Source organism: Rhipicephalus sanguineus, chromosome 1, assembly GCF_013339695.2.
Source record: "Rhipicephalus sanguineus isolate Rsan-2018 chromosome 1, BIME_Rsan_1.4, whole genome shotgun sequence".
Classification (NCBI taxonomy): domain Eukaryota; kingdom Metazoa; phylum Arthropoda; class Arachnida; order Ixodida; family Ixodidae; genus Rhipicephalus; species Rhipicephalus sanguineus.
In genome coordinates this window covers 108,554,518-108,569,658 of record NC_051176.1, presented here as the reverse complement: position 1 = coordinate 108,569,658, position 15,141 = coordinate 108,554,518, and the positions used below count along the sequence as shown (strand labels likewise).

At 47.3% G+C, this 15,141-nt stretch overlaps 1 protein-coding gene across 3 annotated transcripts in view; it reads right to left on the bottom strand.

Moving 5' to 3' along the window:
* The window catches only part of LOC119395423 (stomatin), a 99,207-nt gene that overhangs the window by 53,518 nt on the left and 30,548 nt on the right, over window positions 1–15,141 (bottom strand). For all 3 annotated transcript variants that reach the window (XM_049415748.1, XM_049415750.1, XM_037662500.2), the window contains exons 2-5: window positions 12,741–12,847; window positions 2,251–2,323; window positions 1,536–1,618; window positions 1–145 (exon numbers count right to left, since the gene is read on the bottom strand). The exon at window positions 1–145 is cut by the window's left edge and continues 59 nt beyond it. In XM_049415748.1, coding sequence (XP_049271705.1) covers window positions 1–145; window positions 1,536–1,618; window positions 2,251–2,323; window positions 12,741–12,847 — 408 coding nt within the window. The remainder of the gene's footprint in view (window positions 146–1,535; window positions 1,619–2,250; window positions 2,324–12,740; window positions 12,848–15,141) is intronic.

The window sequence follows — 15,141 nt, the reverse complement described above, 5'->3', positions numbered from 1 at the left end:
CGAGCACGTTGCGTAGAGTAGTGGCCGCCAGGAGGCGCGTCGAGCGCCCGTAGTCCTCCACGTTGGTCACGGCCACGGTGGCATTCTGAATGCGGTAGTACACCACAGCGTCCACCGCGACGGTCACCGAGTCCTTGGTCAGGATCTGTGAGAGCCAGCTAATTCAGCACCCTGTGTATAACACGGACTTCTGGGGCGCTATGGCACCATGGGTAGCGGTTTAATGACAGCCGCGGCCATTTGGCCGGTTAGCTAGGCAGGACGAAGAAACGTTTGCAGCCACGGGACCATAGAGGTCGATGGCAAGTAATAAAGTCAAAGTTACCATAATCTAAACGCGACTTCATATTAGCCCTCTTTTCATATGTCCTGTCGCCTTCCTTTCCTGTGTCCGTTGTGTTTGTAGCTGGTTTTTATCTTCAATCACGTATCAACTGGCCCAACTCTCGACATCGTTGCTTGATATTAGCTTGGCCGTCAGCAGAACCAAGCGAAGCGTTCTGTTCGGATCAAATCAAACGAAAAATCGCTTGCATTTGTTTGCCACGTGTTACCGTTAGCGCGAATTTTCTTTTTTCTTTTTTTTTTCATGCGTATTAAAAAGAGTAATCGGCTGTGGCGTGCGAATGACGGCGTCCGGCGCTTATGATTTCGTGAGTTTTCTTTCAGGCACGGAAGAAAAGTGTCACGAGAAAAATTATGCGTCGCGAACAGATGAAGACGACATTTTCACATCACTTTCACGTATACACGGCCGCCACACATGTTAACTCTGGTCCATGTTTCGTGTTGCCTTTTTCATGAGCTGCCTGTAAAATCAGGCTTAACGCTACTGTAATCGCGAACCAGTCACCAATTAGACAAAAACGTTGTTGCCTTTAAAATTCCTCTCACGCAAGCCCGCCGTCCGTGATTAACCGTCGCCGTTGAAGGTCGTGTCATTGCAATATGCTATCATATTGTGCATCCCAGAAATTATGTTACGTATAAGTTTCAATAATACTCGCCGAGGTGTATGCATACAAAGCTTACTGCGATCTAATTATAGATTTGCCTGCTGTATTGGAAGCGCGGTCTTGAAGTTAAGGCGTATTTAATGGACATGCTGCCCAAATGGCATATCTATTCTTGACGTAAATACTACCGATAAACATTGTCACCCTTATGAAAGTAGCGAGTGACACAAAATGCAAAGCTGAAAAATTTTCTGCTAAGAGTTGCATAGTTGCGATCCAGCAAAAATCGAAGGGGATACTAATGTGATCTACGCGGAAGGCTTTTTTTCCCCCTTCTTATTGGCCTTCTTGGGTGGATACCGAATATACGAGGAGTCGACTGCCTGGACTCCCCCCCCCCCCCCCCCTATTTTTTTTTTGCTCATAACGCATTCATTATAGAATCACTGTCAGTTGAGTTACTACGGTAGAATCACTAACGCTCAACGTTATCGCATAGAGACGGTACGTATAGTGTGTTGGTTATCGCGACTCCCCCATCGGTACGTTATTATAGAACAGGATATACGGTGCACTTACCTCTTGAGGTGGCACGTCGAACGATACGGTTCTCAAGTCGACTTTGGTATAGTTGTCAATGCAAGGAATGATGAAGAAAAGTCCTGCGAGAAACCAGGTTCCAGAAAATATTGTTACCTCAGAAGTTCGCCGACTTATCCTACGGGAAGATACTGTACACATTAACGCGATATTAAACATTCAGTGCGTTTAAATGACGGACCTTCAAACTAACCAAGGTGCCAGCATATATGCATGCGCGCATTTGTGCTTTCTTTCCTTTGCAGTGTAATGAAGAAATGAAATACGGGTGGGGAGGGAGGCAGACGGGTTGAGGTGAATTCCGTATAAATGGAGCTGGAAGGTACTTTAGCCGGTATAAAACTTTGGAAGGCAGCGGCATTTTCACCTGAAAGGCGAATGCACACAAGCCTGCACCAATGAGCATGCGCTTCGGCGACGGAGAACATCGCTGTGTACATAAGGAGGGGACTATTTTCTAGCCGCGGGGAGGCAATCGGCTGGCGCGTGCTTCAATCATTCGGGCCTTCTTAAGTTTTTATATGACTTCAGATTGTTATAATCACGAGGGGGGGGGGAGGTCATTTGAATTAATACAATGGTCTTCCCGTTAATTCTTACAAATAAAAACTCGCGATTGAGTGAACGCGACAAAAAAAAAGTGATCTGCAAGACGTGCTCTTCTTTTTTTTTTTTTTTTGCTGGAAATTCTCACCTGGTCCTCGTGCTCCTCCTTTGACAAGGCGACCGAGTCTGAAGATGACGGCTCTCTCATATTCCTGCACGATCTGCGAAAGCAGCGGGAAATTAAGTGAAAATAACTTGGACGAGTGCTTTCGCTTTCGTGGCGCCTCTCCTGCGACGCTGTTACATTGAAAAAAATACGGCCAGTTGGCTACATGAATGTTATAAAACATTTTTAACCGGCGCTGGATTCTTACGACACAAGCGGATACACGCGCAGGACGAACGTAGAGATGGCGCTTGTCCGGCGTTTTTAATATAGCTCTATCTCGTTTGAATATTGGTGCTCGTTTCGCAATGCTTGGATTTTAGAACACAGCAGAATCAAACAATGCTCACGCGTTTTCGCCTTTAATGTGTAGACGTAGCCTAAATATGTAAATATCGTCTCGTATAACATTGAGGAAAAACTCCGTTTGCGTGCATTGCTGCAGAGACGGCTGAATACATGCGTGATGCCCACTAAAAAAGTTCTGGCATCTGGTATACCCAACAAACAAGGAAGCCTTGAGGTACCTTTAAATGGTTGCCTTCAATTAACTGCAGTTATTCTTAGCGACACAACTAGGCGTAGACCGATCCCACCAAGAGACGATTAGATCGACCTCAAGTTACTTCGTTCGGCTTACGTTCACTGCAGCCCAGGACCCGCCACGGTGGTCTAGTGGTTGAGGTGCTCGACTGCTGACCCGATGGTCGCGGGATCGAATCCCTGCCGCGGCGGCCGCGTTTTCGATGGAGGCGAAAATGCTTGAGGCCTATGCACTTAGATTTAGGTGCACTTTAAAGAACCCCAGGTGGTCAAAATTTCCGGAGCCCTCCACTACGGCGTCTCTCATAATCATATCGTGGTTTTGGGACGTTTCTAAACCCCGAGAATTATTATTATAGTTCACTGCAGCCTGTGATCACTGCATATGCGGCGACCGACGAAACCATACGTCATGTTCTGTGCCACTGCCTGGCGGTACAGGTGTACTGAGACAATTAATTTCGTTCGTGCTCAACTACTTCGGAGGAAGGAGTTATCCAGCACCGCGATGGGACTTCATCGTATCAGAAAGCTGTGGAATGCACTTCTTGAAGTCAACCTGTCTGCGTGAACGCCTCTAATGCGAAAACTGCTCTTTCTTTTCTCTCTCCCTCTCTGCCCTCTTCTCTGTGTCTATTTCCTACACCCCAGTAGAGGGCACCAAACCGGAATATCTCATCTGGTTATAACCTTCCGACCTAATTTTTTTTCTTTGACCTGAATTATTTTGTTGCAGTTCAGAAAAATAGATACCACTATGAAGGTCGCACGCTGCTTGCTCGCAGAGGGTGTCACGTCCTCTATGTGAAAAACTCCAAGTTTTCAAGATAAGCGGCTGCACCACGTGGATTCCTTGCACCGCCTTCGCATGACAACTGTACTCTGCCTACGCGAAGCCACTCTGTTTTGTCGGCTATGACTTAAACCGGCTTTTATGAAGTCTTTCCTAACAACACCTTGTGTGGTGACTGAGGTCGAAAGCAGACCCTTTAACACATTCTGTGAGACTGTTCTCTCGACAATTTATATGTATACGTACAGGGACAATCGCTCGCAATTGCGGTATCTGGCTTAGATGAAAGTTCAATATCGGCGCAAATAATTTTCGGAACGTCGACCTTATAAGTCATCGCAGCTGAGGGGGACGAAAGCACATTTGCAGTTTTTTAAGGACAACAGACTTGCACAAGCGACTGTAGCCAGCATTGGTGCTCTTTGATATACGCAAGCAATATTGCGTGTCTCCGGTAACAGCGACCGACCGCGATTGTGCCTGTCCTGCCTCTTGCTCTCGCTAACTCTCTTTCACTGATTAAACGCAATTAAATGGTATAAGAGGCCATTCTGGCAGCATGTCGTCTGCGATTAAAGGGGCTCTCCAACAATTTTTTTTGAGGCGCCTAGATCGTTGCCGATCGCATCAACGTGGAGTGGCGCTCGCCAGAACTACTGCGGGCGGAAATGACGACACAGAGCGCTGGCCTGTGATTGGATAAATGTAACGTCAGAAGTGACCGTGGCGTTGCATCAAAAAAGGGATTATTATTGGGTTTCGTGTTTCTTTAGCATGCTTTTTCACTGAACGCCGAATAGACTGACGCTCTTTGTCTTTTTCAGCTTCAAAACTGCAGCGCCGGGCAAAGAATGCGCCGAACACCATGGCTATGGAGGAAACGCGCGGGGGACACTCCGGGCATGACTCCAGGCGCCGTTGTTTGCAGAAACTGAAGGGAAAAAATGTAAGAGCGTCGATCTAGATGCCGTCGCAACAAGAAAAATCACTAAAACTACAAAACATGATAGAGGCGTTCGCGAGCTGCCTCGTTTCGCACGTGCGGGTCACTTTCCAAACACCATATTGTTTGTTACGATTGCAACGGCGTCCTCAGTACTTTTGAAATAATGGGCAACATGGTATGCAAGCTTCCCGTACGTAGGATCTTTCAGTTCATCTCATTGGGCCGCCTTCAAACGTCACAGGCCGAGTGAAACGTGGTCAGGTGACCCCGCGAAAATCGAGTAGAGGGTAGGCCTCCATTTTATTGTATTTTGAGTTTTCTAGGCTGAATAACTTCGGACTGCGTGCCCCTATCGCTGCCGTTCTTGCCGCAGTAATCTCTTCGGCCTTCAGTCTACGCAACTCGCAAGTAAACAACGTAAAACAATGATGTGTAGAAAAGTGTTAGAGGGCCCCTTTATAGTCAGTCAGCCGCAGTTTATTACAGTTAACATCAATACTTTCTTTATCAGTGCGTTTTTCTTCGAGCGCGCCACGGTGGTCTAGTGGTTATGGCACTCGACTGCTGACCCGAATGTCGCGGGATCGAATCCCGGCCGCGACGGCTGCATTTTCGATGGAGGCGAAAATGTTTTGAAGCCCGTGTACTTAGATTTAGGTGCACGTTAAAGAACCCCAGGTGGTCGAAATTCCCGGAGCCCTCCACTACGGCGTCTCTCATAATCATATCGTGGTTTGGGACGTTAAACCCCAGATATTATTATAATTTTCTTCGAGCGCCACGGTGGAATACGCACGTAGTGGTTGCACATTGGCGGACTAAATTTAAGGCCATATTATGAGTCTATAGGAAACAAACTTTCACGCAACGGATATTACTGGCGCCAGATATTTTGAAAAAACAGACGAGCTACGAGATAAGGTACTATAATGTCACCGCGCGTTTTGATGCGCGGTTCAAGAGCCTCTGTTGCTCATTTATTTTGCGAACACGCGTGAAAAACAACATCATACATCCGTCGCTCCCACCTTTCGACTGAAGGTTAGGCGAAGCACACATAGCGTGTGAATCACTGCATACCCCGCGGATGCAAGGACTGCGTCTTACCGACGCGTTCTGAATTCTCTGCCACTGAAAAAACTCCGAAATAAATTTGGCAGCCCAAAGCTAACAATTCTCAATGAAAGAGGCACTCTTTACAAACGCAAGAGCGAAAGAAAAAAGAAAACAAAGTAGAGAAATACACATATTCCATTAGTTGAACTAACCGATCGAGGCGCGTCGTCTACTGCTATAATTAGCCACCCATAATGGAAGGCTTAGCTAAACAGAACAACGGTCTCGATGGAGCCAACGCTCTTGGAATGGAGCATCTGCGTTAGCGAAAAAGTTAACTATACGTCACAGGTTAAAGCTCATTTCGGTGCACCAGCAATCAAGGAATCCTGTTCGGGTGCTTTTCTCTCCATTGTTTTAACTGCGGGCTTTTTTTTTAAGGCTTACGCAGTGAGCGTTTCGCAAAATCTGGCCAGGGCAACTTATCCTGAATTGATACTCGAGGATATGATTCGTAAGCGATTGCCTCCGCAGGAGGTTTTCTCAAGAACAGTATGCGCTCGTAAGTATACCGTTACCATAGGCTCCAGTCGTTGTTCTAAGCATAGAGTTTGCTACAATAATTACTGGAGGGGATTCTGGCGCTGCGATCCTTCGGATACCATGGGAATGATGGGTAGTATGTGGATTTCTCTAGTCTCTGTGCTCCAGGCTTCAGACGTTCTGGTGGCTTTGTTTATTGCTGTGTTCTGTAGCTTCGGCGACGAGAGTGAGAGTGCTAAACATTTTGGTTCAGCGACGAAGGCAGCAGTTGAACAGTGTTACAGCATTGACCTCCTCCGTTATTAGCGTCGTTTTGCAAAGCTAACGTGTTGTGCCGTTTGTCTCAGTCCTGTGTACACCCTTGCAATTTTTTAACAGTATCGCGCGAGCGCTGAGCACGAGATATGGTAGCGTGTAATATTCTCGAAAGGTAACGAGATCTGCCGACGATGCGCAAGCGCACAAAGCACATAGCTGCGGGCGTCTGTCGACACCTCGAAGCTGCTCAGCGCCTTTATCTGTGAAAGGCGTTCATAAGAAATGAAAGATAAAAAACTCAACAAGCTCCGCTTCGCGGACACCGATGCAACAGCGAAGCCGGTGGCCTTCCCTTCGTCAGGCTAACGCATTTCTTTGTTTTGCAAGCCTTTCATGTGTGTTGCATCACTGCTCTTTATTAAACACTCTTTGTTAAGCTTTGAGGTGGTAGTACAGCCACCGCCTTTTATAACCACAAAGTGCCACGTAACAGGGGTGTGACTGCGGTAACGCGCACGCCATTTGTTGGGCTAACTGTTGCCTTCTTCCTTTTTAGTGGGAGTTGTGTGTAGTGGGACTTACCCAATTTCTGTGGCACATACGCGTTTATGATGGTGATAGTTTTCTGATAGGCCGCACATATTCCTGTGGCACATACCCGTTTGTTGGGCTAACTGGTGCCTTCTTTTTTAGTGGATCAGTGGTGAGTAGTGGGATTTACCCAATGTCTGTGGCGCATACCCGTTTTGTGATGCTCACAAGCGTTAACCCGGATCCCGGACATGGAAGGCTCGACCAAGAACAGTTTTGCTATTAAAAAGAAGAGCGGATGAAGTAAACAGCGCAGCAGACGGCGCTAGCAGTTCAGTGTGACATTTGTGCGCTTGAGCATCGTCGGCAGATCTCGATCGTTACCTTTCGAGAATATTAGACGCTACCATATCTCGCGCTCAGCGTTTGCGCAATACTGTTAAAATATTGCAAGGGTGTACAGTATTTCGCGACAGAAATTATTTGAGACGTTCTAGGACCTAACTTTACGTATTTCCGTTTCTCAGCTCAGCGGTGGGCTTTTGCTGCCTTCCTTTTTTTTTTTCTTTTTGCGTCGAACGCGACAGTAACTGTGTGACCGCTTTCACGGTTAATATTCATTCTGTGTAACAGGGCTGTTCATGCCGTAAGCTACACATACCACTTCTTTTGCACAATCTCATCAATTCAACGCCGAGCTAATGTGCCTATGCCGACGCTAAGTTATCGGCCTGGCAGACGACGACTGGACGAAAAGCATATCACGTTCAGAAAGTTACTTCAGAAGCAGTTTTCAAAAGCAGTTCAAGCCAGCACCGCTGTGCATTTTCACACAGTGCTTTTAAGCAAGACCGACTACACCAAGCGCTGAACGAAACTGCCTTTTGCTCCGTGACGTCGAGCAGCGCTTTGAGCCATAGTTTGTAAAAATGCAGTGGAGCCTGCGCTAACAGAAACAACCGTTAACCGAATAAATTCTTAGAAGCCGTACCTACCCTTTTACGTACCTGAATACACTCATACATAACCACCAGTGACAAAAGTAGGCGCTTTCTACTGAAACACAATAACTTACACTTGCCTCTTTATATACGCTGCTAAGTCTAAGCACCAGTAGAGGAGGCAACATTGGCACTACCACATCATCTTCCTAAATTCCTGCGTGAGCTATTGTATTTGCCTAAACGCGTGAAGGCAGTAGGTATTCGTGAACGCGTGAATAACCATTGCAAATTGTCGCGTTTATAGCCCAATATTTCGTCGTGAATAATCTGTTTTTGAATTTACAAATCCGCATAAAGCCAGAAGAACGAATGTTGGGAAAATACATATACTAATCATCATTCCATGCTGGTTGAACCGCCTTGCTTGCAGCTCCAACAGATAGCGCCTAGTTCCCTACAGTATCATTATTGATAGGAAGCTCCATGGTATTGAGGACGTGCTTAGCGCACGTACTTGGTAACCGCATAACCTGCTTATGACAAGCATAATATGTTCGTGTTTATGTTTTCAGTTGCTTGAGTGGGCGAAATGCCGTTTTTAGAGTGGAAATCGCCTTTGCCGACGGAATGCTGTACTATATACATATAGAGATCCAAATTCGTAGCTACTAGTGAGTTATCCAGCCGCTGACTCGTGCCGGTGAAGTACGCGCGGTCGAGTTAATCCAACTGAATGCTATATTTAAGAGGTTGATGACATTGCGCAGATTATGATAAAATTATGGTATAACATACGGTGCCTCGGAGGTTGTAAAACTGCGAGCGGTACCTCGCAAGGTGCTTCGTTTAAGCTGGTGCCACTTTACGTAATATTTCTACATTGCTTCAGTGGATGCTAAGATTTCATTAGATGCGTTTAATATAGGTATAGCTACGTTAACAAATTTCTTGCCCATTATGTTATCTTTTTTTTTTGCTATTTTAGGTCATGGGATCGAATCCCGGCCGCGGTGGCTGCATTTTCGATGGAGGCGAAAATGTTTGAGGCCTGTCTACTTAGATTTAGGTGCACGTTAAAGAACCCCAGGTAGTCGAAATTTCCGGAGCCCTCCACTACTGCGTCTCTCATAATCATGTCGTGGTTTTGGGACGTTAAACCTCAGATATTATTATTTTTTGCTATTTTAAGCAGCACAGTCTGGCCGGTACATAATAAGTTCTACGCTTTAGTTATTTTCTGCAGCTCCGTAAGCGATTTTCTTTTCTTTTTTTGTCCTGCACGCAATCTTTTATGATCCGCAGGGTGACGTAACAGCCTGCCATACCAGCAACTTACAAACACTGAAATAAGAGCTATTAGCACCCTGATAAACACGGCGTACAAAACCGTCCTGGGACTACCTAACAATACCGCCACAGACCGACTGGATCCAGTTGGCCGCGTTGTACAAACCTAGTGCCTCGAGGCACTAGGTTTGTACAACGCGTACGAAGAGCACGCTTCCGCGGTAATAACATCTCAAAGGGAAAGACTGAGTATGAAAACAGCAGGCAGGCCTGGCTCTGCTCGGGCGCTTAGGGTATCCTCTACAATCCCACTACATAGACGAGGAGCCCACCCCAATGGCCCGGGACATACGGAATAGAATATTAGCCGCTCTAGTACAAAAAAAGACATGGGCCCTAAATATCGCCAATCTCAGGCAAGAGCTAAGAATGTACAAAAGCGCTTCGGCTCGCATCCCGGAACGATCTACACGGACGTCGCTAAAATGCAAAATCACAGGTATTTCCTAGCGGCTGTAAGCCAACGATCGACAATAACAGCCTCTACCAAAGCGCCCCGCCACGGTGGTCTAGTGGTTATGGCGCTCGACTGCTGACCCGGAGGTCGCGGGATCGAATCCCGGCCGCGGCGGCTGCATTTTCGATGGAGGCGAAAATGTTTGAGGCCCGTGTACTTAGATTTAGGTGCACGTTAAAGAACCCCAGGTGGTCGAAATTTCCGGAGCCCTCCACTACGGCGTCTCTCATAATCATATGGTGGTTTTGGGACGTTAAACCCCATATATTATTATTATTATTATTAGCCTCTACCAAAGCAAGATCACCGAGTACGGCGGAGCGGCTGTGGCAATTGCCCTGGCCATCAAAGATAAAGATCGGAGAGGAGAGTAAGCCTTTGTACGTATGGACTACCAAGTAGCCTGCTGCCTATATTTAATAGGACACATCCCCAAGACGGCCTTAGAAATTTTGGAACGTGGAAAACGAAAGGGCAAATCGGCTAGCTCGCGCATTGAACATTCGAGTGCCGACGAACGCTATCGATCGACCTCCGGCCAACTCACGTGACATCTTAGAAAACAAACGACGCGGCCGCCAGAAATATGGTAATCCGCACCCGGACTTTACCGGGGAACAAGCTCGGGATTAGCACCGACTACAAACATACAAATACACAGATCTTCGCAGACAACACGCCCTACACAGTACGAGTACATCTGCCCGTGGTGCGGAGAGCGGCCCACTCTTGCCCACACACGTAAATTCCCACAAACTGGGGCAAATACCCAGAAACAGGCAGTGAAAGACCTTCCATGCTAGCACGAAAAGGGACAGTCAACCGGTCCTCCTTCACCAAGCCCAGTGAGAGGCAAAGACCAGTGGAGCACCGGACTGAGGGCCCCACCAACAGACCCTACAATCTCTTTTATGCAATGAACGTTGATTACTACTACCGCATGCAGTCCGCTCTGTCATGTGACGTGTTTCTTCTTAGCCCATATATTAGTAACGCGCGCTTGGCACAATGCATTACCTGGCTTCTGTTTGTCTGTTTATTCTTAAGAATCTTAATCTATATTTTTTCTATAGTTCCACCGACACAAAAGATTTATTACTGAAAGATTCACTGTCACTTAGTTCCATCGTTATTCGTGAGTATTTGGAGCCACACTGTGTTGGTTACAGAAGTTAAGTGAAACCAAGGGTTCGACTGCATAAAATGTAGTCTCAACATTCTACTGTAAAAATCAAAAAGGAATAAAAAAGAAGGGCGAGATTTCATTAGTTTGATACACAAAAAATAACCTTTATACCGCACGCGAGAACTTTTGATGCGTTGTCTGCCTGGAAGAGCATTCCTTTTTGTACTGCTCATGCAAATGTTGACCATTACCTTTGCTAAAGTTATCATAACCAATGCACGTCACACCAGGGTCACCGTTACAGGGCCCCTAAACCACCTGCGACAATTTTTTTTAACGTTTCGAGCCAACGCGCGCATCCAGTTCAGAATGCCGTCACGATGAACAACGCCAAACGAAACAATGCCTTCTCAAATTTTACGAAACAATCCCTTCTCCACTACGGGCCTTTCGGTAATCCTTATCTGCCTCAGCGTTCTCCGTGACGTCAACATAGTCGTCTGCTCATGTCATCCACGAAATTGCGATAGCAATTATATGGACAGTCTCGGCTGGTTTTTGCCGTCGCCGTCGCCATGCACCGTATATGTATATGTGTATATATATAAAAGTCCCAAAGAAAAATAATTCAGGAAGATGCTTCCGAAGCGCGGAATCGAACCAGCGACCTCTCGCTCCGCAGCGCGTGGCGCTAAACACTACGCCAAAAAACGCAGATCCTTCACGCAGCTAACCGCGAGCGTTATATACACACCCTTTACCGCAGTACTCAGAGACGGCAGGCGCTTATAAGCGTTTCTTCATTACCAGCGAGATGGCACGAGGAGCGCAACGGGCGCATTTAAAAGTCGTCGGCCAGCTCGCTCGCTGCTTCTAATATTTGCGCAGGGAGAACCTTGCCCTTCCGCTCTCTGCTCGCGCGGTAGTTGCTGCCGGGGGGAAGATGTTTCTGCAGCGTAGCAGCGCGTCCATCGCGGGCCGCTTTTCTTGCTATCGCATTCATTGCTTCGCCCTTGCGTCGAAACTGTGACTTTTTTTGTAGCGTTAGCTACACTGGCCTAGCTGAGCCAATTTTGCGTGGCTCCTCAAGAGCCGTGCTGCGCATGTGCGAGGATCAGTGCTGTCACACAGCTGGCGCATCAGAGCCGGCACCTCCCGCGCACTCCGCCGCTGCCGCGCGCGACTCGCTGCCGCCGGTCTGCGCTTTCCAGAGGAGTGATGTCGTAGCCGAGGTAGACGTACTGGCGCCGGCGCGCGCGCAGCTATTCGCCTTCGCTGTGCAGTCGCCGCCCGACACAGCGCTGTAGACGCTTGATAGCGCCTCTGACTGGCATTTGCCAGTGTAGTTTAGCCATGGAGAAGGAGAGCGCAAATGCTGCTCAACGGCGCAGAAGAGCGGAGAAGCTTAACTCATCGGATCCCGAAGTAGTTGCCTCGCAAAATAAATTTACATGTGCCACATAATACGTATACCACGTGTGTGTCATTGGAGCAGCAGTAAGCATGAGAATCAAGCTAATCCTAGACAATCGGGAAAGCTAAGAACAATCAGCTGAACCTTTGCTAACGCTACGTTATCCTGGCATAGCCGAGCTAAGCCACTGCAACATTTTTTTTTTTTTTTTTGTCTGCTCGCAGGTACGTGCGCTCACTGCTCTTCCTCCTCGCACGGTAAGGAGGGGCACTCGGCCAGGAGGAGAGACGAGCCGACGAGCGGAACATAGCGAAGGAAATAGCGAAACTAGCGAGGGCCTCTTTTGGATCGTCAAAGACGTGTAACTCCGCTATTACGGCACCGTTTCGAAAAATTGACACGGCTACGTGTTCGTTGTAGACTCGTGCCCAACTGAAACACCACAACTAAATTGCGACCTCTTGGTGGTTTAGGGGCCATTTAAGTGATAAAGAAACGATGGAACGGAACGTACCTTGATGCACATCAACAGCGACAGGGGAAACGTCAAGATGATAAAGAATATGGATATGGCGGTGAGGAGGAATGTGCAGACGCCATTGCTGCCTGTTTCCACGTGGGCTGCGCAGCAAAGATAACAAGAACGATGTGGGCGATTACATTTCTTTAGTGGCATCGTAAAACCTGAAATACACACACATTCGCATATCTGAGACAGGCGATGCGTATCGGCCACGTCGCAAAACATACCTGGGGCGTCACCTAAGTACAGGCATACAACTTAAGAGAAAATATGTGCCTTCGGAGAGCACGAAACAACGAAACGCTAACAGATGACACGTTGTCTACATGAAACCAATTTTGTTTCGATTATAGTCATATAACTGTTTACTTAGGGAAGCTGAGAAGGCAGTTAAATTATGAAGATGTATCGCGCAAAAAAAAAAAAAAACTCTGTGTCGGTACTGGCTTGTGGCATAAATTATACCTGTCGTGATATTTGGAATCCTTGTAAATCGATATACAACTTAATCTTACTTTTAAATATAACCTTAGGAATTATTTACAGCAGACCCATGGTACCATTTTGCTTCACTGACTGACGGTGTAATCCTCAAAACCATCGCCATCCACAAAAACGTTTAATAATAGCAAAAATAAAAAGCTCTTACAAAAGAAGAACAGCTTTCTTGCCACCGCGTAGCAGAGAGAGACGTGAATGAAGTGTTCTGTTGTCATTCCCTAACTTTAGAAGCAAAGCTTTAAACTGCGCGAAAAAGACAGGACGAAAAGAGGAACACATACGCACACACACAGCGCTTCGTGTTTGCTTCGTGTATGTGTTCCTGTTTTCATCCTGTCTTCTTCGCGCAGTTTAAAACTTTGCTAAATCTATGAACCGACTAGCCCAACAACATGCCTTGCTTCAGTAACTTTGGAAGGTGGGCTACATCTAGCCGGTTACACCAAGACACGTGTAGCTAGACTATTCATAACGTCGCACCTCGCCACATGTGTGACCTGCATTTCACGCTATTCGAAAGCACATATGTTCCATACACGGTCGCCATACTCCACAGTCACCTTTCTCAATGAGAGCAGCATTTTGGGCTAGTTGGTGTTCCGCGACATCAAAGAATTTGCGCGACGAAAACACGGACAGAAGAAGACAAGTACAAACACAGCGCAAACACAGCTGTGTTTGTACTTGTCTTCTTCTGTCCGTGTTTTCGTCGCGCAATTTCTTTAATACCTTTCTCAAGTTCCTCTTCCTTCTCCAACGCGATGTGTTAAGATAGTTCTCTATTTAGTAAATCGCTGATTGCCGGCCATAGTCGCGAATATCGCCTCGCTGCGTCGCGTAGGTCGCTATCGCAAGCGGGTAAGGCGCCGATGCGCCACTGAATGAGGGAAGAGGTCTTCGTTCGAAAATCTTTGAGCATAGGTTTTCTTACAAATGAACAGAGGTAGAAGCAACGCTGCCTCGGATTCTGGTCTTTGCATGAGCATGAAACGATGAGCACGTGGTCTTCGGACCGGTGCGTCTCTCGGACAGCCGAGACATCGTGAGGACGCACCTGGCTAGCGGCGCTTCACCTCGTAAAATGGTTCATTTTTATTGCGATAGCAATTATATGGACCCTCTCGACAGGTTTTTGCCGTTGGCGGCGCCGTCATGTTCCGTGTAAAGTCCAAATCCATAACATCCCCCCACGCATCGTATGTTCTACCCGCGGGTAAAAGCGCGCGCGTGGGAGGGAGGGGGGGACGAACAATGCTGAAGCAGAGATCAAACGAGCCGGCCTATCTACGTCGCTCGGAGGCGCATGCGATAACATCACCCGCGTGCGAGACCTGCCATCGAATGCTGCTCAAGCAGAGAGGAAACGCCCCGCCCGTCTTGAGCGAGCATGAAGGGACGCGGTGGGGTGTCGTTCGGGCAGCAAGTGTGAACTTTGATCCTAAGGGCTCGGTTGCGATCGCTGGCGCGCACGCTATCTCGGCAGGCATCAGCGGACGGCTCGTGCTGCGCTCTCAACGCGAAGAGACTGTGCGAAATGCGATCCTCCCCCTGGAGAGGCCGTATTCTCTTACGCCAGCGTTTTGCAGTTACGCGAGACTGGATCTAAAAGAGTTAGCTGCTAGCCTTATACTTCGTATAACTTACAATTTGTTCCTATCGCATTCCTTGCTTCGCCCTTGGAGTGAAACTGCGATTTTTTTTTTACTATAACAGCGCGTAAAATGCCAGTTTTCCCGTATTGTTATGTAAAACAAATGTTATTTTACTGAACCATGACAACTTGTGCTGGTCTCTATTTTAAACATTTATATCAACGGTAAAGAGTACCGGCGTCCGGTATAATGCCTGAACCGAAAGCTCCACACTGCAAGTCAGTTTCAATCCACCGTTT